This window comes from Mustela lutreola, chromosome X (assembly GCF_030435805.1).
Source record: "Mustela lutreola isolate mMusLut2 chromosome X, mMusLut2.pri, whole genome shotgun sequence".
Taxonomy (NCBI): domain Eukaryota; kingdom Metazoa; phylum Chordata; class Mammalia; order Carnivora; family Mustelidae; genus Mustela; species Mustela lutreola.
The window spans coordinates 47342674-47367909 of record NC_081308.1 but is presented as its reverse complement, the minus strand read 5'-3'; the positions used below and the strand labels follow the sequence as shown (position 1 = coordinate 47367909).

Genomic DNA, 25236 nt, shown 5'->3' with positions numbered 1-25236 from the left:
TTTGCTTTTCTGTCTAGTTCTCTCCATCACTGAGAATGGGGTATTAAAGTACTCTACTGTTGTTTTTGAACTGTTTATTTCTTTCCAGTTTTCTCATACTTAAAAAATATCCTTCTTTGTATCTAGGAACATTTTTGTCTTGGGTTTTGCTTTTTTAGAATTTAGAAGACTGGGGAACACTTATTTCCCCATTCCCCTTAATTATTTCTTCTTATACTTATAGTTTAGGAAACCAGGTGACCAAATGTGTTAGAATTACTATACCAGAGCAACACTACTGTTTTTATATTCGAATTCTGAGTAAGATTTATATTTTTCTTATTCTTTTTTTTAAGAGTTTATTTATTTGTCAGAGACACAGAAAGCAAGCTCAAGCGGGCCGCGGTGGGACGGGAGGGGGTGGGTAGGCAGAGGCCGAAGGAGAAGCAGGCTCCCTGCTGAGCAAGGAGCCCATGCTGGGAGTAGATCTCAGGACTCTGGGATTATGCCTGAGCCAAAGGTAGACACTTAGCAACTGAGCCACCCAGGGGTCCCAAGATTTAATTTTTAAAAAGAGGTTATGCAGTTAAAAATGTTTTAAGGCCTTTTCCAACTTAAATTCTCCAATTTTATGTATTTTTGTCTGCTAAGAGGTCTTTTTATCTTACTTATGGATCTCTGTTCTTAAGGTTTCTGGATAAGTGATCTTTAGTGAAGTAAAGTGAATAATACTCTTCTTTCTTAAGAATATCCTACCTAAAATGTTTATATTTGGAAAATGTGAGTGAAGGGTATACTGGATTCTTTGTATATTCTTGCAGGGTTTTTTTTTTCCAAGTCTAAAATTATGTTGGAATAAGTTAACAAAAAAAATCTCTGCCTCAGTAAAGCATTGTTAGATACTTATTTCTCACTTGCAGGCAGTACTAGTCTGAGTCTTAAAGTGTATTGATTTGGCAGTGTGACCTCACAGAATAGTTTTGGTATTAACATAGTTACTTCCTAGTTCTGTCATCTGATAGGCACATTTCTGGGAATTTTTATAGGCTTTTCTTTTGCCTCACAACCATATTCACTTAGATATAAATCTTGCATTTAGTATTTGCTTAACATGTCTTGAGTCTGTCCCTCTTGCCACTGTTTTCACTGAAACCTTAGCATCTCTTCCCTGAATTGTGGCTCTCTAACTGGTCTCCTTGTTTTACATTGTATGGCATAGAAATCCTTAGTGACTATCTGCCTCTCTGTCCTCATCTACGTGCTTCTAATAAGTGAGTAAACTATTATTCATGATATCACTTATATGCACTTATTCCATACTGTTTTATGACTTTGCTTGTGATCGTCGCTTTGCTTGGACCAGCTAATTTTCTTTCTTTAAAACTCAGTTTGGGGATCTTTCCCAGGAAACCTTTCTTAGAGTATCTGACTTCAGGTTTTTGCATGTAGATATACAATAGTCCTAGCACCATTTATTGAAAAGACTGTTCTTTATTGAATTTTCTTGGCACCCTTGTTGAAAATTAATCAACTATGAATATGTGGGGTTTTTTCTGGACTGTTTATTTATATTCCCTTTATCTATACCTCTTTATGCCAGTATCACACTATCTTAATATTATAGCTTTGTAGTAGGTTTTAAAATTGGAAAGGGTGAGTGAGTCTTCCAACTTTGTTCTTTTTCAAAATGGTTTTGGTTTTGGCTCTTCTGGGTCCCTTGTAGTTCTGTATGAATTTTAGGATCAATTGGTGAATTTCTGCAAAGAAACCAGCTGGAATTTTGATAGGAATTATGTTAAATGTGTAGAACAATTTGGGGTGTTTCTCCTCATTTTGTTTTAGTTCAGGGTTGGTTTTCTTCAGTTTTTCAAATTTGGTATTTCTGTGTATGCTTCGTTTGGCATAGCAAATTGTGCCTTTGGAGGCATATAACATGATAATGGGTATGTAAGCTTAACTTCGTGATGCATGTTTGTGGTGGGAAGGGAGAATTTTCTTACTGGTAGTTTTACCATTTTTGAAAAAAGGTTTTTCCTTATGAATTCCACGTATTTCCACACATTCATTGTGGAAAGTTTTAGAAAATACAAGAAAGCAGAAAGTTCATAATTCCACCATTCAGAGTTCATATAGTGTGTACATATGTGTATGGAAGCTTGTTGTATATATTTCTTTTTTCATTTATCTGTATAACATATAGGCAATGTCTTTTCATCTCACTAAAAACTGTGGTGTTTTTCTTTCTTTTTTTTTTTTTTAATATTTTTGTTTTTTAAGTAGGCTCAATGGCCAGCATGGGACTTGAACTCATGACCCTGAGATCAAGAGCTCTGTGCTTTACTGACTGAGCCAGACAGTCACACCCAAACTTCAGTGATTCTTAATGCTGTGTCACATCTCATTTTGATATTTAACTAAACCTCTATTAGGCTTATGTTTAGGATAGTTTTTCCAAATTATAAGTGCTATAGTTAAATCTTTGCCCAGATTCTTGACTATTTTCTAAGGCAAGTTCCTATAAGTGGAATTGCTGGTTCAAGAGGATGCATATTTTTAAGTCTTTTTTGCCATTTTTTTAGTATAGTGATATTTGAAAGCCATTTCTTTATGTTAATATTTGAGGGTAAGCCATTTCTTTATGTTAATATTTGAGGGTAAGCTCATTAACAAGTATTTACATTATTTGGAACTACCATTAGATGTTCATATAGCATTATTCACTGTTGTTATTAAAAGGATAAAAAAAGGCAAAAACAAAAAACCAATCCATTGACCAGATGAATGGAAAAACAAAATGTGGTATATCCACACAATGGAATATTGTTGAGCCTTAAAAAGGAATGCAATTCTGATACACGGTACAACGTGAGTGAACTTTAAGCATCATGTGAAGAGAAATAAGCCAGACATAAAAGGACAAATATCGTATGATTCCACTTATATTGAAGTACCTAGAATAAGCAAGTTCATAGGGACAGAAAGTAGTATAGAGATTACCAGAGGCTGGGGATATGGAGAGTTTAACGGATGTAGAATTTCAGTTTGGAATGATGAAAATGTTCTGGAAATGGATAGTGGTAGTGATTGTACAACATTGTAAATGTACTTAATGCCACTGAATTGTACACTGAAAAATGGTTAAATGGCAAATTTGATATTAAGTATATTTTACCACAATAAAAATACTGCAATTGGAGTAATTTCAGAATTTTAGATAAAAATCACTCACTGAGAAATTATGTGCTTATTTTACTTATTGTGTATTACCTTGTAGCTAAGTGAGCTCAGGTTTTGAATACTTGTTTTAAATGTGATGGATTGATAGCTGGTGCTGAGAACTAAGTTCCTCATTAACATTCATACAATATGAAGATTTATTGAGCTCTGTATGCTAAGTAGTCTGCTAGGCACTGAGGACTACAGTGGTAAACAAGATAAGACACAGTCCCTAGAATCTCCTGGTTGCTAAGATTGGACAGAAAAAGAACAAATTTCTTATTAAGAAAAAAAGGGATTAAACAATCAGGTGACTTGTTTTCTCCTTAATGATTTCCTTTGTGGGGTGATTTTAAAATATCCGTTTCCCCCCCTTCAGGTTGCTATGGAAACATATGACTAAATAAACGGAAGTCCATTCTGATAATTCTGATACCTGAGATGTAACTGGACTAAAGAGTGGAACAGGAAAAATTTTAGTGCCAACCTCAATTACAATGGCTACTGATTCAGGAGAGCCAGCTAGCACAGAAGATTCTGAGAAACCTGATGGAGTTTCATTGGAAGACAGAGCTCCTCAGCTTGCAGCAACTTTGACAGTGGAAGCTAGACTAAAAGAAAAAAATAGTACCTTCTCTGCTTCTGGGGAGACTACAGAAAGGAAGAGATTCTTCCGAAAGAGTGTTGAGATGATGGAAGATGATAAAGTTGCTGCATCTTCCTCCAAAGATGAGAGAATGAAGACCACAACCAATATTCCAAGAGTAGAAAAACTTCCTACAAATGTGCTAGGAGGTGGACAAGAAGTTAAATATGAACAGTGTTCAAAGGCAACTTCAGAGTCCTCAAAAGATTATCTCAAGGAGAAAAGTGAAAAGGAAATGGAAGAAGAAGCAGAAATGAAGGCTGTAGCTACTTCTCCTAGTGGGAGGTTCCTGAAATTCGACATTGAGCTGGGAAGAGGAGCATTTAAAACAGTATATAAAGGATTGGACACTGAAACATGGGTTGAGGTTGCTTGGTGCGAGCTGCAGGTGGGTATATAATCTTCTTGGTCTTAATAAATTCCAGTTTTAGCATGCCTAGCCTTCTGATGGGTCCAGGGGTAATACATATCATGGATTAAAATAAAACGAAAGGCTTGTCCACTACCTCCCTGAAATTATGCTCTTTTCCTAGATCCTCTTAGGAGCTCATGGCAGCCATTTTTTCCTCCTCTTTTTTCCCCCCTTGTTTTAAAGGGGGAAAAATTTATCATTGTTTTCTTTGGAAAAATGTTCTCGATTTATTAACGTTGGGAAATCCCCAAAACTCTTGAGGTCTCATTTTGAAAACTTTTAGTAAATTTTAGTTAGTTGCATTATTACTTAGTTGATTGTTCTAAGTATTTGGGAGTGTGATATATCAGGGATATATTTAGCACGATACCTCCCTTTTCTCTTTTTCTTTAAGCAAATATTTTGGGGTTCGTATGGTGTTTTTCAGAACAGAAAATATTATGCTTGATTCTTTGATGACTTCTTTTTTTTTTTTTTTAGAAAGTATTTTATTTATTTATTTATTTATTTATTTATTTATTATTTATTTATTTGAAAGGCAGAGGTCAGCTTTAGCAGAGGCAGCTTTAACCCACTGAATGACCCAGGGGCCCCAATGACTTGTTAATATAGACTTGTCCATGCTTTAAATTTACCTCAGAGAGGATCTCTGGAAGAAATAATCACCAGAACCTACTGAGGTTAGTCAACTGGAATGTGTTTAGAAAAGAGAAATGAAAACAACAGATTAAATTTCCTCAGTATTTGGTTCCATATTTGTGTGGTAGCTACAGAACATCATAGAAGGGGTTATAATAAGAATAGTTTTAGATAGATACAGTTCAAATATAAAGAAAACCTTTGTGACTTCAGTCAGCCCATGGAAAATGTCACTGTTCACATGAGATGCTTAAAATTAAGATTGAGTAGAGCAAGTCACTTAGTACAGGTTTTTTTTTTAATATTTTATTTATTCATTGGACAGACAGAGATCACAAGTAGGCAGAGAAGCAGGCAGAGAGAGGAGGAAGCAGGCTCCCTGCTGAGCAGAGAGCCCGATGCGGGGCTCGATCCCAGGACCCTGGGATCATGACCTGAGCCGAAGGCAGAGGCTTAACCCACTGAGCCACCCAGGTGCCCCAGTACAGGTTTTTGTTGTTATTCAGAGACCTGTGGTCTCTCCATATGGATGTGGATGTAGGTGCTCTGATTTCACCCATTCTGAATTTGCTGTAGGTTGCCATTTAGATAGGTTGAAATTTAGTCCAGGTCCCTGCATTTCTAGGGAGCTTTTTGTTAAACAACATGGTTTTGAAACTTCACCATCTGTAACAGTTAGTGTTTTATTCATATGTGGATTCCAGAGCCTATTGTCAAAGATTCAGATTCAGTAAGTCTGGGGTGGAACGCAAGACTGCAATTATTTTTTTAAAGATTTTATTTATTTATTTGACAGACAGAAATCACAAGTAGGCAGAGAGGCAGGCAGAGAGAGAGGAGGAAGCAGGCTCCCCCCTGAGCAGAGAGCCCAGGGCTCGATCCCAGGACCCTGAGATCATGACCTGAGCTGAAGGCAGAGGCTTCGACCCACTGAGCCACCCAGGCGCCCACAAGACTGCAATTTTAACAAGCTTTCGAAGTGCTTTGAAAGTGCTTGGCTCTCTGGAATGCAAGTTACCTAGCAGTCAAGCCATTCTAGTAGTTCTCCAAAGATGTGTGCATGTGTGGGTTTGCTTGGTTTCTTTTCACCCCCTTGTTGCCCTTTCAGAATTTCAGAATTCTATAAGGTCTGTGTTGTAGTGGAAATATTAAGTCATGTGAACAAATAAATATCAAAATCACCTGAAATTCCACCATTTTGAGGATGTTTTTATTTTTTTTTATTTTATTTTTTTTAAAGATTTTATTTATTTATTTGACAGAGAGAGATCACAAGTAGGCAGAGAGAGAGAGAGAGAGAGGAGGAAGCAGGCTCCCTGCTGAGCAGATAGCCCGATTCAGAACTCGATCCCAGGACCCTGAGATCATGACCTGAGCCGAAGGCAGCGGCTTAACCCACTGAGCCACCCAGGCGCCCGGTTGAGGATGCTTTTAAATGGGCTCTTTTTTTTTTTTTTTTTAATGTGGGCTCTTCCCCCCCGCCCCCACCCCGGGCTCTTTTTTTTTTTTTTTTTTTTTTCAAATGTGTACATGACTGTTTTTTCTCCCCCACAGTGGGATTGCTACTATAAGGTTTTGCAAAACCTTTTGTTTTTACTTATGATGAACATCTTTTCATTACCAGTAACCATGAATTAAATTATTATTTTTAATAGATACCTTTATAACTTATTTAATCAGTCCTCTATTGTTGGACATCTAGAATTTTCTCCGCTATTTCACTGTTGTAAACATGGTTGTGACCAACATCCTTGTATATATAGTGAAAATTATGTACATTTTAATTTCATCTCTACATTGTGCCATTGGTAACACTCATCTTTTAGTGATACTCTGTAAATAGGGGAAATAGCTTCCATTCACTTGGTAGTAGGATACATAGTAAAAATATGTCAAGTATTTTGCAAATTGTATACTCTAGCTATGCTAAAGGATGCTTAGGTAAAACTTAAAACATTCTAGTGGTGGACCACTTAGGGAAGGGCCTTCTATCATTCACCTGTGGAGAGAGTGAAAGAGCCTGTAAGGTGTTAGTATATAAAGTGTGGTCTCTGAACCAGCAGCATGGACATCACCTGGGAGCCTGTTAGAACTACAGGTTCTACGTCTCATCCCAGACCTACTGAATCAGAATCTGCTTCTTAGTGACATCCATAGGTAATTTGTATGCACAGTAGTATTTGAAAAGCCCTGAAAGAAGGGACCACCAGTCTAAGAGCTAGCTGAATTAGAGGAGGAATTCCCTTAATACACCAACATATGCTTTATATTATATCATAGATACTGATTCCTGCTGTCTGCTCCAGACTTTCCAAATCAGAATCTCTAAGAGATGGGACCCAGGAACTTATTTTTTTAAAAAGTTGCCCAGGTGATTGGACACATAGCCAGATTTGGTAATATCCATGTGGAGCAAACGCTGTAAATATATAAAATACATTTTAACTTACATCAAGAAGAATTGCAGTTTTTGTCAGAATTGGTGGACTTGATACAATTTTTAGACATCACTTCATTTTCTGCATATTTGTAATTAGGAAAAACATGAGTATTATGCAGTTTGTAATGTATAATTTCTCATATTTTTTCTACAAAGTCGTCTTTGTTATATAATTAAACAATTTTGTAGAAAAACATCCCAGTCAATAATTTAAATGTTTAAAGTATTCCAAATTCTTCTCCACTCTTTGATTATATGTGTGTGTGTTTGTCTGTGTGTATAATATATAAAATTAGTATGTCCATACTTATCAATTTGGTATGTGCTTTCTATTTATTAACATCACTAAAATATTTATATTTTATTGCATTCATGTCACCTCTTGCTTAAATCTGCTTCCCTGAAATTAGGTAGTTGAATTAAAAAAATTTTTTTTGCATGTTTCATTTAACAGTTTAACAAAAGACTTTTATACCTTTTTCTCTTGATGACATTTTCCCCCATTGTGGATATTTGAGCCTTGTGTAACAGTTGTTAAAAGCGCCATATCCATTTGTTTAGAATACCTTGACCTTATGGCAGTGCAAAGAACCAGAAGAGAGAGATTTTACTGCTGATATTTGACTTTAAGGATGTTAAACAAACTCTTTGATGATGTTGGTCTGATTTAGGATTTGGCTGTAAATGTCTGCATTTCAACAGTTTGTCATATTTTATGGTTTCCATAACTTTATGCATTAGTGGGAAGGCTGACCGATTGTTCTTTCTAAAGAATTTGCTAAACTACTTGGTAAATTGGTAATTTACTGTGAGTGAGGGCTGTAAGTTGTAAGTGCTGTTTGGAAGACTTTTAGTTTATGATGTTGAAAGACCTGGTCAGATGTTACTGAAAGGCTTGTTTAGTAACCCAATAGAAGGAGTCAGTCACAAAAATTTATAATATTTTCTTCCCCTACCAGCTTAAGAATCAATAGCATGGAAACATAACCAGTTTTTGCTTTACTCTAATTTGGAAAAAATACTTCCACTAGTGCATTTGTCATTTGTTTTCCTGATGGAATTGAGTTTTCATATAATGGGAGTATTTTCCAAGTAAAGAGACATCATAGATATCTGAAAATTTTTTTGTTATTTGACTGTTTCTAAAATGTATTTGAGTGTTCTTATAATAAGCTTTACTATGGGGTCAGATACGGGATTGCTTGCTTCTCAGGGTAATTAAATGGGCCTCCTTTTTTATTTTAATTAATTTTTTTAATTTTGAAATTTTAATCACCACCATATAGTTAACGTACAGTGTAGTATTAGTTTCAGTATAGTGTACAGTATAGTGACTCAACAATTCATCACCTGGTGCTCATCAGGACAAGTACACTCCTTAATCCCCATCTTCTATTTAATCCATCCCGTTACCTGCCTCCCCTCTAGTAATCATCAGGTTTTTTGTCTATAGTTAGTATCTGTTTCTTGGCTTTGCCCTATCTCTTTTTTCCCTTTGCTTTTTTATTTCTTAAATTCCCTGTATGAGTGAGATCATATGGTATTTATTTTTCTCTGACTTACTTCACTTAGCATTATATTCTCTAGATCTTAATGGGCCTCCATCTAACAACTAGACATCTAGCAAGTCTGGCTATAGGGTCTGAACTGAACCAAAAATGGCACTGAAGAAGAGATTTTTTATAAAAGACTCAGTTGACCGTAGCGAGTTGACATGTTGAGTGAGCATTCTAATGCACTTTCAGAGCAATGCAATGGAAGTAGCAGTCTAAAAATCTATACTTCCACACCCAATATACCTATCATAATTGTGGAGAAACTTTTTTCCATTTTATTTTCATTCAGGATCTAAAAGCACTTTGGGGATGTATATTTTTTAATACCAGCCCTACATTTAATTGTAAAATTAGAATTAGATAATAATATGTAAATAGTTGAATTTCCAAAAGAAAAATAAAAAAATGTTAGAATTTCTGTTTCTGAATAAATATTGTGGTCCAAAGTATTCACTCTGGGATACTTTTGCTCTCAAAAGTTTCTTATGGCCTTCTTGGAAATGCTTCCAATTTCTGTTTGAGCCACACAAGAAAATGCTTCATTACATATAAGCACTCCCAAAATATTGTTATTCAGTTTGATTCCTGTCTTTTCATCTGACCTAGCCCTCAAAGTGGAATACTCTCACAAACAAAGAAGATTACATTGAAGGGAGGAGGGATAAGGCTTGTTTAAATATGTATGTTCTTATCTCTTTGTCTAAAAACTAGTCACATAACTCTATCAAGTATAAACCAAAGGCAGATGTTTTCATAAAATGACAAAGGGTGAGGGTGGCAAGAGACAGACTCAGTCTGGAAAATAACATTTATTTTCTCAGTTCAGAGTTAGTTTTGAACGATCTGTTTGATAGTTAAAACAACAAACTGATACATCTACTAGGCTGAATAATTGTACCCCAAGAGGCCCATGTCCTAATTCCTGGAATGTAAGAATATGCTACCTTACATTGTAAAAAGGACTTTGTAGATGTGATTAAAGATTTTGTGGTGGGTAGACTATCCTACATTATCTGGGTGGGCCAAACATAATCAAAGGTCCTTAGAGAGAGGAGGGATGGTCCTGGTCTGCAGAAGATTTGATGATGGAAGCAGAGGTTGGAGTGAAGTGGTTGATGAAAGTGGGCGTGAGACAAGGAATGTGGGAAACCTTTAAAAGCTAGAAGGAAACAGATTTTTCCCTAGACCAATCCAGCCTTGCCAATACCTTCATTTTAGTCTAGTGAAACTCATTTAGGACTTCTGATCTCCACAAGTAGAAGATAATAAATTTGTGTTGTTTTAAACCACTACATTTGTGACAATTTGTTACAACAGAAATAGGAAATGAATAGAATACACACAGCTGCCATTCATTCATTGTCCATTCATTCAACAAATGAATATTCAGTTCTATATGTGACACTTCTTCAGCCTTTCCTCTCCTTTTCATGATCTTAAAGAGTACTGCTCAATTATTTTATAGAATGTTGCTTCATCTGGGTTTGTCATGTTTTCTCATGATTAGATTTAGGCCGTGAATTTTGGGAAGAATACTATAGAAGTTATACAGCCTTCTCAGTGTGTCATAGCAGGGGGTACCTGAGGTTGTTTAGAGTACTGGGAATGATAACCTTGATCACTTGTTTAGGAAGGTGGCTAATAGATTTTTTCTACTGTAAAATTAATATTTTCCTCTTTGTAGATTGATAAATATCTTGGGAGTAGATACTTTGAGACTATGTAAGTATCAGTTTCTCCTCAAACTTTGCCCTGTTGTTTCAACAACCATTGGTGTATCTTGCCTGTAATAAGTATTACTGTTGGTGTTCAAATGGTGATTTTCTATTTCCCAGGTTCCTTCTACAGTTCTTCATTGGAATTACCTCTTAGTTTTATGTGGTCACTTCCTAAGTATGACTGTTAAGTTTCTGAGAGCCCAATAATTGGGAAATTTGTGGTTGAGGAATTTTAGTATATTTTAAATTATTAATAATGATATCATATACTTTGCATTTATCAAAATTAATGTTAATTGAGCACTTGTATGAGTACCCAGATAGGTACTTAATTTGAATATTTTATTTAATCTTCACAGTAATTGTATAAAGTAGAGATGATTAGTTTTCAGATGGTGGAACTGAGGTTTAAGTACATTAAGTAACTTGCCAAAAGGATAGAGCAGGGAACTGTATTCATCAATTATATATATGAAACATTTACATAGATTATTTAAGAACTTTCTCCTCATTGGTTATTTGAGCAGATCGTTCTTTTGTTTTTAATGAATTTAGATCAGTTTCATAAATGGATCCTGTTTAAAATAAAGTTCTTAATATTAAACTACTAAGGCTGAAGGGATACTTAATAGTGTCATTTAAGGACACTCCCTCGCTTGGGGCCTCTGAGGAATAATTTAATGGCTGGGTTGCCTTGGTTCAATATCTGGCCTTCATCTTCTGTCAGTGTCCAGAGGTGGTTGGAAATGTGGGCGAGACTGACTTGTGTTCATTCAAAAGCCTGAATCTAGGACACAAATTTATTAATTTAGAATGAGGAGTACATTTGGTAGGTCAAATGTTCTAGTTGGTCTGTAGGCTAGATACATGGGACACTAAATTATAACCAGAAACTGACTTGGTAAGAATAGAATCAGAACAAAGCAACTAGAGTCCCTTTGTATGTTCTGCCAAGACAATAGACCAAGCAAATAAACTGTATGCTCAGGTCCTGCCTGGATGAGGACATCCTCTTTGTTCAATAGTACTGGAAGACAGGTGAACCTGGTTCTGTATTTGGTTCATTCCCTTCTCCATGTGCTATCTTAACTACTATTGATGAGCACTTTTTAAAAAGGTACTGATACTATTGCTGCCTAAAAGCTTTAAAATGCTAATATGACCAGGCCATAACTATTATATGCTGATTTCTTGATTAGTACTTTGGTATTACCACTTACTTAAAATGATTGTTACCCTAGTATGTGTTTATTTCATATAGCTTTAGTTCTGGGATGCTACACTGTCTCTCCAAGGAAAGTGGTTTGTGAATGAGGTATCTGCAGTCATTGCTGTGAAGACTTTCTGAGAGGCAGAGCGGTGAACTAGAAAGTACTCAGGATTCAGAATATGGCAAACCTGGGTTCTAGTGATACCTGTGCCCTTTGGGTTTCTTGGGCAAGCTAAGTAGCTTAACATTTTGGAGCCTTAGTTTTTTACTTTTTAAAAAAGAAATATAATATTTCTGATATGCAAAAGAGAATAAAGAATAACATGGAATATGTGTACATACTGCTCACATAAATAAAATAAAATAACATAATAATTTAATAAATATTTAATAATAAATAATAATATTTAATAAAACAAAATATTTAATAATAAATTATATTTAATATTTTATTATTAAAATAATAAACAATTATTCTAAATAAATTATTTTATTTTTATTATAAATATTTTAATAATAATTAAAATCAATAATTCATTTAATATTTAATAATAAACAATATTTAATAAAAATAAAAATAAAAATGTTGAGGATCAGAGATAATGATTATAAAACATGGCACATGGTTGAGTGAACAATAAATGATAGTGATAAAATACTCATTAATGGACTACTTTGTAAGTTAAGCACCATTTTGAAGCCTTCATTGTGATTTTCCTTACTTGAACAAGTTATTATATAGCTTTTGAAACACCATTGATTATTTCTTCTGTTCATGTTTGCAGAAACAGCCACGTAGCCACTGACCTGGTTATGTAGTTTATTGTTGGTGTTTGCATTAAGAGACATAGCTGATAAGGCTATAGTTTACAGTTTGGAAATGGAATGCTTCTTTTTTGTTTTGTTTTTTTTGTTTTTTTTTTTTAAAGATTTTATTTATTTATTTGACAGAGAGAAATCACAAGTAGATGGAGAGGCAGGCAGAGAGAGAGAGGGAAGCAGGCTCTCCGCTGAGCAGAGAGCCCGATGCGGGACTCGATCCTAGGACTCTGAGATCATGACCTGAGCCGAAGGCAGCGGCTTAACCCACTGAGCCACCCAGGCGCCCCTGTTTTGTTTGTTTTTGTTTAAATTACAATTAGTTAACACAGTGTAATATTAGTTTCAGGTGTACAATAGAGTGATTCAGCACTTCCATACAGCACCTGGAGCTCATCACAAGTGATCCTCATCACCTATTTAACCCATCTCCCCACCTACCTCCTCTCTGTTAACATCAGTTTGTTCTCTAGTTCGGAGTCTGTTTCTTGGTTTGCCTCTCTCGCTTTCTTTTTCTTCCCCCTTTGCTCATTTGTTTCATTTTTTAAAAATTCCACATATAAGTGAAATCATGTGGTATTTGTCTTTCTCTGACTTATTTCTCTTAGCATAATACTTTCTAGCTGCATTCATGTCATTGCAAATGGCAAGATTTCATTCTTTTCTTATGGCTGAGTTATATTCCATTGTATATATATTCCATTGGCAGGTTTCTTTTCCACTCACTGAATTAGAAGTGGACCTTGGAAGATCTTGGCTAGACCTTTTCGGTGGAGTTTACCTCCAGTAATGCATCTGGGGCAACAGTTGTAATTTTGTAAAGTTGTTTACTCCTAATGCTCACTACTTTTGATTCCTAGGATCAAAGGATAAGATGGAGTAGTTTAGTTTGGCACGTGAAAGACTTGTATTCTACTAATTTAATCAGAAGGCATCAAAATCTATTCATTATTCTTCAGAACAGATCTGCTGATCTATCACAAGTGGATGACTTCCAGCTAATTATAGGGACAGTTAGGACTTACTTAGTCATCTTAGATTAGACAGAAAAATGTAAACACTTATTCCCAGGTCTCTTCCTTTTTAAAAAAAAAAAAGATTTTATTTATTTATTTGACAGAGAGAGACAGACAGCAAGAGAGGGAATACAAGCAGGGGGAGTGGGAGAGGAAGAAGCAGGCTTCCCACTGATCAGGGAGCCTGATGGGGGGCTCAATCCCAGGACCCCAGGATCCTGACCTGAGCTCACGGCAGACACTTAACGACTGAGCCACCCAGGTACCCTCCTAGGTCTCTTCTAAGTGTAGTATTCTTTGCTCTTGTTCTTTAAGTTCCTTAACTCTTTTAGCATTTTTTTAAAAAGTTCAGATATGCTTGACATAACATTGTGTAAGTTTAAGGGGTAGAGTATGTTGGACTGATACATTTATATATTGCAATATGATTGCCACAGTAGCCTTAGCAATCTATCGTGTCATGTGTTTATCTTTTATTTTTTGTGTGAATACAGTTAAGATTTAGTTGCTTAGCAGCTTTGACGTTTATGACAGTATTGGTGACTATTCACTATGTTGTCTATTAGATCTTCAGAACTTACTTATTTACTAGTTGTAAATTTATATCCTTAAGCAGCATCTCTCAAATTCCCTCCTCCAGTCCCTGGTAACCACTGTTCTAGTCTGTTTTTAGAAATTCACTTTTTAGATTCCTTACTTATTTTAAAAGATTTTATTTATTTATTTGACAAAGAGAGAGTATAAGCAGGGGGCGTGGCAGGGAGAGAGAGAAGCAGGCTCCCACTGAGTAGAGTATGGGGCTCCATCCCAGGACCCTGAGATCATGATCTGAGCCAAAGGCAGATGCTTAACCGACTGAGCCACCAAGGGGCCCCTAGATTCCACATTTAAATGATACCACACAGTGTTTGGATCTCAGCCTACGCATGATCATTGCAGCATTATTCACAATGGCCAAGATATGGAAACAGCCTTGGTGTCTGTCAGCAGATGAATGGATAAAGATGTGAAGCATATATATAGACAATGAAATATTATTTAGATATACACAGTGGAATATTATTTAGCCATGAGAAAGAAGGAAACCCTGCCATTTATGACAACATAGACAGACCTTGAAGGCCTTATGCTAAGTGAGATAAGTCAGAGAAAGACAAATAATGTATGTTTCTTAACTCTTTTTTAAAGATTTTATTTATTTCTTTGAATGAGAGGGAGCAAAAGAGAGCACACACAAGTAGGGGGAGGGGCAGGGGGAGAGGGAAAGAGACAAACTCCTCAATGAGCGAGGACCCTGACATGGGGCTTGATTCCAGCATCCCGAGATCACAGTCTAAACCAAAGTCAGATGCTCAACCAACTGAGCCACCCAGGCACCAGATAACTCTTTCTTAAAATACTTTTGTGTTATGGCAAAATGTACATAACAGTAAAATTTACCATTTTGGGGGCACTTGGGTGGCTTAGTTGGTCAAGTGTCTAACTCTTGATTTCCCCCCTCAGGTCATGATCTTAAGAGTCCTGAGCTTGAGCCCCATGTCGGGCTCCAAGCTCAGCACAGAGTCTGCTTGTCTCTCTCCCTCTCTTCCTCACTGTACTTGCTCTCTCTCTCTCAAATAAATAATAAATAAAATATTTTAAAACTTTACTGTTTTAGACATTTTAGGTGCATAATTCAGTGGCATTATGTATATTCACATTGTTGTATGACCATTACCACCTCCCATTTCCAGAACTTTTATTCATCACAAACTGAAACTCTATACCCATTAATCAATAATTCCCCCTTCCCCACTCTCCCAGCCCTGGTAACCACTGTTCTACTGTCTCTGTGAATTTCTGTCTCTATGAATTAGCCTAGCCTGTTCTAGGTACCTTGTAAAACTGGAGTCACACAATATTTGTTTTTTTGTATCTGGGTTACTTCACCTAGCATAATGTTTTCAAGTTTTATCCATGTTGTAGCATGTATTAGAATTTCATTCCTTTTTAAGGCTGAACAATATTCCATTGTATGTATATGCCACATTTGTTTTATCCATTTGTCCATTTATCCATTTGTGTAGTTTCTTCTGGCTGTTGTGACTAATGCTGTTATGAATGTTGATGTACAAATATCTGTTTAAGTCCCTGCTTTTAATTCTTTTTGGTGTATATCTAGAAGTGGAATTGCTGGATCATATAGTAATTCTATGTTTAATCTTCCAGGAACTGCCATACTATTTTCTACAGTGGCTGCACCATTTTACATTCCTACCAGCAAGTTACAACGGTTCCAGTTTCTTTAAATCCTGGACAAATCTTGTTATTTTCTGTTTTTGTTTTGTTTGTTTTTTTAAATAACCATCCTAATGGATGTGAAGTACTATCTCATTTTGGTTTTGATTTGCATTTCCCTAGTGGCTAGTGATGTTGAGCCTTTTTTCATATGCTTATTGTCAACTTATATTTCATTCTTTGGAAAAATAAATATTCAAGTCCTTTACCAGTTTTTATTTTTTATTTTTTTTATAAAGGATTTTTTCTTTTTTTTTAAAGATTTTATTTATTTATTTGACAGACAGAGATCGCAAGTAGGCAGAGAGTCAGGCAGAGAGAGAGAGGAGGAAGCAGGCTCCCCGCTGAGCAGAGAGCCTGATGCGGGACTCGATCTCAGGACCCTGAGATCATGACCTGAGCCGAAGGCAGCGGCTTAACCCACTGAGTCACCCAGGCGCCCCCCTTTACCAGTTTTTAAATTGGGTTGTTTGTCTTTTGGTTTTTGAGTTGTAGGAGTTCTTTATATGATCTGAGTATTGATCCCTTATAAGCTATATGAATTACACATATTTCTTCCCATGCTATGAATTATCTTTTCATTCTCTTAATAGTGCCTTTGATGTACAAAAGTTGTAAATTTTGCATAAGTCCAGTTTATCTATTTTTCTTTTCTTTTTTTTTTTTTTAAAGATTTTATTTATTTATCAGAGAGGGGGGGTGGAGAGAGAGCACAGGCAGACAGAATAGCAGGCAGAGGCAGAGGGAGAAGCAGGCTCCCTGCCAAGCAAGGAGCCCGACGTGGGACTCGATCCCAGGACGCCGGGATCATGACCTGAGCCGAAGGCAGCTGCTCAACCAACTGAGCCACCCAGGCGTCCCAAGTTTATCTATTTTTCTTTTGTTAATTCTGTGATTTGAGATTCCCCATGAATTTTAGGATGGGTTTTTTTTTTTTAATTTTGCAGAAAATGTCATTGGATTTTTTTTTTTAAAGAGTTTATTTATTTGAGAGAGTGTGCGAGAGAGCAGAGGGAGGGTTAGAGGGAGAAGCAGACTCCTAGCTGAGCAGGGAATCCATTGCAGCGCTCCATCCCAGGACCCTGAGGTCACAACCTGAACTGAAGGCAGTTGCTTAACTGACTATACCACCTAAGCACTCCTCATTGGGATTTTGATAGGGATTGCATTGAATTTGCAGATTTCCTTTGGCATTGACACTTAGCAATATTAAGCCTTCCAGCCATTAAATTCCATTTATTTATGTCTTCTTTAATTTTAGCAATGTTTTGTAGTTTTCAGTGTTAAAGTCTTTCACCTCCTTAATTAAAATTTCTTCCTACATATTTTATTTTTTTGATGCTGTTGTAAATAAATTGCTTTCTTAATTTCCTTTTTGGGTTATTAATTTTAGTCCATAGAAAGACAACTGATTTTTGGATGTTGATTTTATATCCTGCAACTTTGCTGAATTAGATTATTAGTGTGTGTTTTGTTTGTTTGTTTGTTATTTATTTATTTGACAGGCAGAGATCACAAGTAGGCAGAGGCAAGCAGAGAGATTGAGGAGGAAGCAGGCTCCCCACTGAGCAGAGAGCCTGATGCAGGGCTGAATCCCAGGATCCTGAGATCATGAAGCCGAAGGCAGAGGCTTTAACCCACTGAGCCACCCAGGCACCCCTAGTTTATTGGTGTTTGATTTTGAGTGTCAGGAAGAGGAAGCTAACAACTTGTGAAAATGAAAAAATGTAATATATTTCTAAGTTAATAGAAATAAAGGAAACAAAAAGTAAAATATATAAACAACCTGAATAAGATAGAAGGAGTAAAATTAAGTATGTCATGTGCTAAATCAAATATGTTCCTATTGCATTTGCTTGTTTAAAAAGTGAGACTGTTAAATGGGGTTAAAAGACAAAACCCACGTGTTGTTTGCTAAAAACATACTTAAGACAGTGGTAAAGAAAGGTAAGATAAATGTATGAACAAGAAAGAGAAAACAGGAGTGGCAATATTAATATCTGTCACAGAAGGAAGGAAGTAAACTTAGATCACTGAACAGGATTTTATGAAATTATTTACTTCACAGTTTAAGAAGATATATAAAAGAGCAATAGGCACAAAAAATATTTTGGTTTGTAATTTAAACTAAGAACCTGTAATAGTTTCGAGGAAAATGGATAAACATATGGCTATAGTCAGAGATTTCAGGTCCTATTATTTTAAAATAGGACTGATCTAGTAGACAAAAAGTGAATAAACACAGAAGAACTAGATAATATAGTCCACAAACTTCATTTGATGGATATATAGTACTATATATCCTTCAAAGAGAATACACATTTTTATTAAAAAGTTGGTCAAATTATGTGGCCTAAAGAAAACATTAAGTTAAATAAAGAGATTTTATATTCTGTATTCCTCAGTAAAATGAGAAATAATGAAACAACTAACCAAAAGATTCTTAACTGGAAATCAGAAATCATACTTGTAGATAAATTTTGGAAAGAAGAGAGAATCAAAACTGAAATTATAAACTACCCAGAAAGTGATGAAAAAGAGGACATTATGACAAAAATTGTGGGTCATTGCAAAAGCTATACCCAGAAGAAAACCTAAAATGTCTTCATTATCAATGAATAATAACTAGAAGGTATTTGATAATTTTGAGACATTAGGGATATAACAACAAAATAAAGCAAAATAAAATAAGAGGGAAATAAAGATAGCTGAAATTAATAAGGAATTATAAACCTGAAAATAGGATAAATAAATTCTACTCACTTTGGCTTTCTGAAAATAATTAATGAACCTGATGAAGAAACATAAAGAAGGCAAAAATACACAAGAGGAGAAATGACGAATGAAATATACCCATGCTCTGGAAAAGAGTCAAAGAAGTAGAAGAGAACATTATATGCAACTTTGCCAACAAAATTTTCCCAACACTTAGTATGAAACATTTCAAATATAGAGCAAAGTTGAAAGACTTGCCTAGAACATCCATTATGTCTGATAATACATTTTAAATCTTAAGTAATGGGTTGCTCCTAAACAAAATATAATCCAAAATGTACCCAAGAAAAAGTAGAAAAGTTGAATAGGCCAGTTATTGTAGAAAGGTGATCTAAATTCTTTTTTGTTTTTGTTAATACCGGGACAAGGAGGCATCCAAGGATATGCAATGCAGCATTGTTTATAATAGAGTAAGCTTGTATCAACCCAAATATCCATCAGTGGGTGAATGGATAAATTATGGTAGAACTAGATAATGAGATACTATGCAAGTTAAAATAAATAAATGGGAACTGTTATACATATCAAAGTAGATAAATGTAATATCAAACAATAATTTGCAAAAGGAACGTAACACATGATAACCACCTCTATGAAGCTTTAACACCTGTAAAACTATATTGCTTATGGATACAAACATATAATAAAAATACTTTTTAAATGTGCATGGATTAAAAACCTAATTCAAATAGTTACTTCTGGAATGGAAAGGAAGGGGATAGAATCAAGAAGGGATATCTAGGAAACTTCAACTATGTCTCTAATGTCTTGTTTAAAATGGAAGTAAATTTGGCAAAATGTTAAAATTCAGCAGAGCTGATTATTACACCTTATTCTTTATGCTTTTTTTTTTTTATAATTTAAAAGCATAAAAGAACATTAGAAACAAGTAAATCCAGAGCTTGATATTTAGGTAACCTTTATTTATTTTTTTTTAAAGATTTTATTTGTTTATTTGACAGACAGAGATCACAAGTAGACAGAGAGGCAGGCAGAGAGAGAGAGAGAGAGAAGCAGGCTCCCTGCTGAGCAGAGAGCCCGATGCGGGACTCTATCCCAGGACCCTGAGATCATGACCTGAGCTGAAGGCAGCGGCTTAACCCACTGAGCCACCCAGGTGCCCTATTTAGGTAACCTTTAAATGACAAGTGATTCCAATTTTAAAATTATTTAACTCTACTTAATTTCATGAAGCCAGTGTATTTTCTTTTTTTTTTTTTTAGATTTTATTTATTTATTTGACAGAGAGAGATCACAAGTAAGCAGAGAGGCAGGCAGAGAGAGAGGAAGGGAAGCAGGCTCCCTGCTGAGCAGAGAGCCCGATGCGGGACTTGATCCCAGGACCCTGAGATCATGACCTGAGCTGAAGGCAGTGGCTTAACCCACTGAGCCACCCAGGCACCCCAAGCCAGTGTATTTTCAATATGAATCCTTATATTTGCCAAAGAAAACTATAGCCTAATCTCACATATTAATATAGAGGTTAAAATCCTTAGCAAATATGATTCATCAGTGGATCAAAAGAATAATATGCTGGAACTAGGTAGGCCTTAAAGATTTTAAGAATAATTCTGTATCAGGAAACTATCAAGAAACCATATGATCACATTAATAAATGCTGAGAAAACATTTAACAAAATTCAACAGCCACTCCTAATTAAAAAATAAAAGTAACGTAAGAATGTAAGTTCAGCGTGTTAAAGTACTCGCAAAAACAAAAACAAAGCAATGGATGTTGTAAGCTGTGAGAATAAAACTTTTTATTAGAATACAATAAAAGGCATTGATAACTGTTACATCATTATGTTTTTTTTCAATTTTGTGAATGTCTTAGGAAAATTGATAAAAAATAAACAGGTCCATCCATGTTGTCTCAAGTGGCACTATCTAACTTTTTATGGCTGCATAATATTCCAATGTAAATATATATACCCATCTTCCTTATCCGTTCCTCTAATGATAGACACTTAGGTGCTTCCATATCTTGGCTGTTGTAAATAATGTTGCAGTGAACATAGGGGTGCATATATAGTTTTGAATTAATGTTTTAATTTGGGAATTATTGGATCATATGTTTTTTCTATTATTATTATTTTTTTTTAAAGATTATTTATTTATTTATTTCAGAGATCACAAGTAGGCAGAGAGAGGAAGGGAAGCAGGCTCCCCTCTGAGCAGAGGGCCAGATGTGGGGCTCGATCACTAGGATCCTGGGATCATGACCTGAGCTGAAGGCAGAGGCTTCAACCCACTCGGCCACCCAGGCGCCCCTATTATTAGTTTTTTAAGGAACCCCCATACTGTTTTCCAGAGTGGCCACACCAATTTACCTTCCTTCTAACAGTACATAAGGGTTTCTTTTTTCCCACATTCTCACCAGCACTTGTTATTTCTTGTCTCTTTGTTTATAGCCATTCTGACGTCTCAGTGTGATTTTTTTTTAAAGATTTTATTTATTTATTTGTAAGAGAGAGAGAGAGAGTGAGAGTGAGCACAGGCAGACAGAGTGGAAGGCAGAGTCAGAGGGAGAAGCAGGCTCCCTGCGGAGCAAGGAGCCCGATGTGGGACTCGATCCCAGGACGCTGGGATCATGACCTGAGCCGAAGGCAGCTGCTTAACCAACTGAGCCACCCAGGCGTCCCCTCAGTGTGATTTTATAGCCATTCTGACATCTCAGTGTGACCTTTCAGTGTGATAGCTCAGTGTGATTTTGATTTGCATTTCCCTGATGATGAGTAATATTGAGCATATTTTTATGTCTGTTGCCATCTGTATGTCTTCTTGGGAAAAATATTGGTTTGGATTCTTTAGCCATTTTTTAAAAGGTTTATTTATTTTAGAGAGAGAGCACAAGGAGAGCAGGGGAAGAGAGAGAATCCCAAGCAGACTCCCTGCTGAGTATGAAGCTGGACACGAGGCTTGATCTCATGACCCTGAGATCATGACCAGAGCTAAAATAAAAAATTGGGTGCTTAACTGACTGAGCCACCCAGGCACCCCTCACCATTTTTTAAATCTCATTTTTTTTGGGGGGGTATTGAGTTATATGAACTCTTTATATATTTCACATATTAACCACTTATTAGATATAACATTGACAAATACCTTCTTCCATTTAGTAGATTGACTTTTTTATTGATGGTTTCCTTTGCTGTGCAGAAGCTTTTTATTTTGATGTTGTCCCAATTGTTTATTTTTGTTTTTGTTTCTCTTCCATTAGGAGACATATCTAGAAAAATGTTGCTATAGCCAATGTCAAAGGAATTACTGCCTGTCTTCTCTTTTAGGATTTTTATGGTTTCAGGTTTCACATTTAGGTCCTTACTCCATTTTGAGTTTATTTTCGTGTATGGTATAAGAAAAGTTTGTTTTCACTCTTTTGCATGTAGCTGTCCAGTTTTCCCAGACCATTTATTGAAGAGACTGTCTTTTTCTCATTGTATATTCTTGCCTCCTTCGTTATAGATTAATTGACTATAGAAGTGTGGTTTTATTTCTGAGTTCTCTGTGCTTTTCTGTTGACCTATGTGTCTGTTTTTATGCCAGTGCTATACTGTTTTGATTACTACAGTTTTGTAGTACGTCTTGAAATCTGAAATCATGATACTCCCAGCTTTATTTTTCTTTCTTAAGATTTCTTTGGCCATTTGGGGTCTTTTATGGTTCCATAAAAAATTTTAGGGTTTTTTTGCTCTTGTTCTGTGAAAAATGTTGATGGTATTTTGATGGAGATTGCATTGAATATGTAGATCATTTGGGTTGTATGAGCATTTTAACAATAGTAATTCTTCCAATCTGTGAGCATGGAATATTTTTCCATGTTTTTGTGTCATCTTCAATTTCTTTTATCAATGTTTTATAGTTTTCAGTGTATAAGATCTTTCACCTCCTTGGTCAAGTTTATTCCTGGGTATTTTATTCTTTTTGGTGCAATTGTAAATGGAATTCTTAATTACTCTTTCTACTACTTTATTATTAGTGTATAGAAATGCTACCATGAAATTGTTATTTTTAAAAAATACTATTTACAGTAGCACCAGAAAAATACTTAAGTGTATATAAAGTATGTGCATTATCGGTATGCTGAAAACCAAAAAAAAAGTAAAATCAAAGAAGATCCAAATAAATGGATTGGTTGATTGGAAGACTTAATATTAAGATGTCAGTTTTCTCCATATGACCTACAAATTCAAGACAATTACATCAAAATCCCAGTGGGAATATTTGTAGTTGTTGACAAGCTGATTTTAATTTGATTAATCCAATTAATATGGAAAGGCAAGGAACTGGAATAGCTGAAACAATTTTTTAAAAGATTTTATTTATTTATTTGACAGAGATCACAAGCAGGCAGAGAGGCAGGCAGAGAGAGAGGAGGAAGCAGGCTCCCCACTAAGCAGAGAGCCCAATGCGGGGCTTGACCCCAGGACCCTGGGATCATGACCTGAGCGGAAGGCAGAGGCTTTAACCCACTGAGCCATGCATGCACCCCTAAAACAATTTTGATAAAGAAGTTTAATGAATTCCTGTTAAGTGATTTTTCAGACTTACTCCAAGGTTACAGTAATTAAGACATGTTTGGTATTGGCAAAAAGTAGACACATAGATAAGTGGGACAGAATAGAATTTGGAAATAGACCCAAACAGATATGGTCAAGTGATTTTTATTTTATTTTGTATTTTATTTTTTTGGAAGATTTTATTTATTTATTTGAGAGAGCGAGCCACAAGTGGGGAGCGGGAGAGGGAGAAACAGACTCCCCACTGAATGGGGAGCCCAATGTAGGGCTTGATCTCAGAACCCCCGGGATAATGACCTAAGCTGAAGGCAGATGCTTAACCAGCTGAACCACACAGCTGCTCCCTGGTCAAGTGGTTTTTGAAAAAGATAGAATAGCAATTCAGCATAGAATGGATGGTCTTTTCAACAAAAGGTGCTTGAGTAATTATACATGCATACTAAAAAAAAAATGAACCTCCACCTAATTTTCACATGTTATACAACATTTAACTCAGAATAGATCATAGACCTAAAAATGTAAAACATAAAACTGTAAAACCTCTAGCAGAAAACCTGAGAAAATCTTTTCCACTTTTGGTTAGGCAAAGAGTTCTTGGATATAACAATGAAAACATGATCTATAAAAGTAGAAAATCAATAAATTGGAGTTCAACAAACTTAAAATATTTTGTGTTATGAACGACACTGTTAAGAAAATGAGAAGATAATCCACAGAGTGGCAGAGAATATTTTCAAATCTCATACGTGACAAAGGACTTGCATCCAGAATCTATAAAGAACTCTCAAAACTCAACAATAAGATAAAACAACCTAATTAAAAATGGATTAAAGATTGGAACAGACATTTCAGCAAAGAAGATAGATGTATAGCAAGTAAGTGCAAAAAAAGATGCACACCCTCAGTAATCATTAAGGAAATGAAAATTAAAACCATAATCTGATACCCCAGTATACCTATTGGAATGGCTAAAACCCAACCAAATGAAACAAAATCCTGACAGGACCAACTGCTAGTGAGGATAATGTGGAGAAACTCTAATACATTGTTGGTGAGAATACAAAATGGTAGAACCATTCTGGCACTCTCAGTTTCTTACAGAGTTAAACATACCATATGACCCTTCAATCCCAGTTGAGACATTTATCCAAGGAAACCTATATTCATGCAAACAGTTGTACATGAATGTTTATAGTAGTTTTATTTGTAATTGCCCCAAACTGGAAAGTACCCAAATGTTTTTCATCTGGGAATGGATAAACATATTGTGGTACATTCATAGGTGGAATACTATTCAACAATTAAAAGCAACAGACTATTGATAGAACAATATATGGATCAATCTAAAGGACATTGTGCTAAGTAAAAGATGCCAGACTCAAAAGTCTGTGTATACTTTCTTCCCATTTATAGGACTTTCCAGAAAAGGCAAAATTATAGGAATAATAAATAGATGAGTAGTTTCTGGAATTTAAGAGTACGAAGAGGGTTTGACTAGAAAAGGATGGCGCAAAGGAATTTGTGTGTGTCGGTGGGGAGAGGGTGGAATCAATGGAATTGTTCTGTGTGTAATTGTGGCAGTGGTTATACACTTTATGCATTTGTCGAAATTTAAGGAATTATACATCAGAAAGAATCTGTTTTACTAAGTGATTTTCAAATAAATTAAAATTAAATATGTGGTTCAGGGAAAAAATAAGCTAAAAGAGTAACAGGTTTTTCTCCTTGCTCTCCCTCTCCCCCCAAAGAACCTTACTGGAACTCTGGACAAATGGAAAGATACACACCATCTTCTTAGATGGCTTCCTAGTTACAGTTTTCTCCAAATTAATGTCTGTATATTTGCTATAAGTCCAATTATATTCCAAGTGATTCTTTTGTTTTAATTGGAAAAGTGATCTTAATGTTTATATGGAACATAAAGAGATGAGAAAGCCAAGAAAATAATGAATAGGGAAGTGATTTGTCTTATCAGGCATTATACATACTGAAAGCCACTATCATAGGAATGGA

General features: G+C 35.5%; 1 protein-coding gene across 7 annotated transcripts in view; it reads left to right on the top strand.

Annotated features, from left to right (window-relative positions):
* The window catches only part of WNK3 (WNK lysine deficient protein kinase 3), a 157418-nt gene that overhangs the window by 17894 nt on the left and 114288 nt on the right, over positions 1 to 25236 (top strand). For all 7 annotated transcript variants that reach the window (XM_059156945.1, XM_059156946.1, XM_059156944.1 and 4 more), the window contains exon 2: positions 3575 to 4229. In XM_059156945.1, coding sequence (XP_059012928.1) covers positions 3693 to 4229 — 537 coding nt within the window. In that variant the 5' untranslated portion in view covers positions 3575 to 3692. The remainder of the gene's footprint in view (positions 1 to 3574; positions 4230 to 25236) is intronic.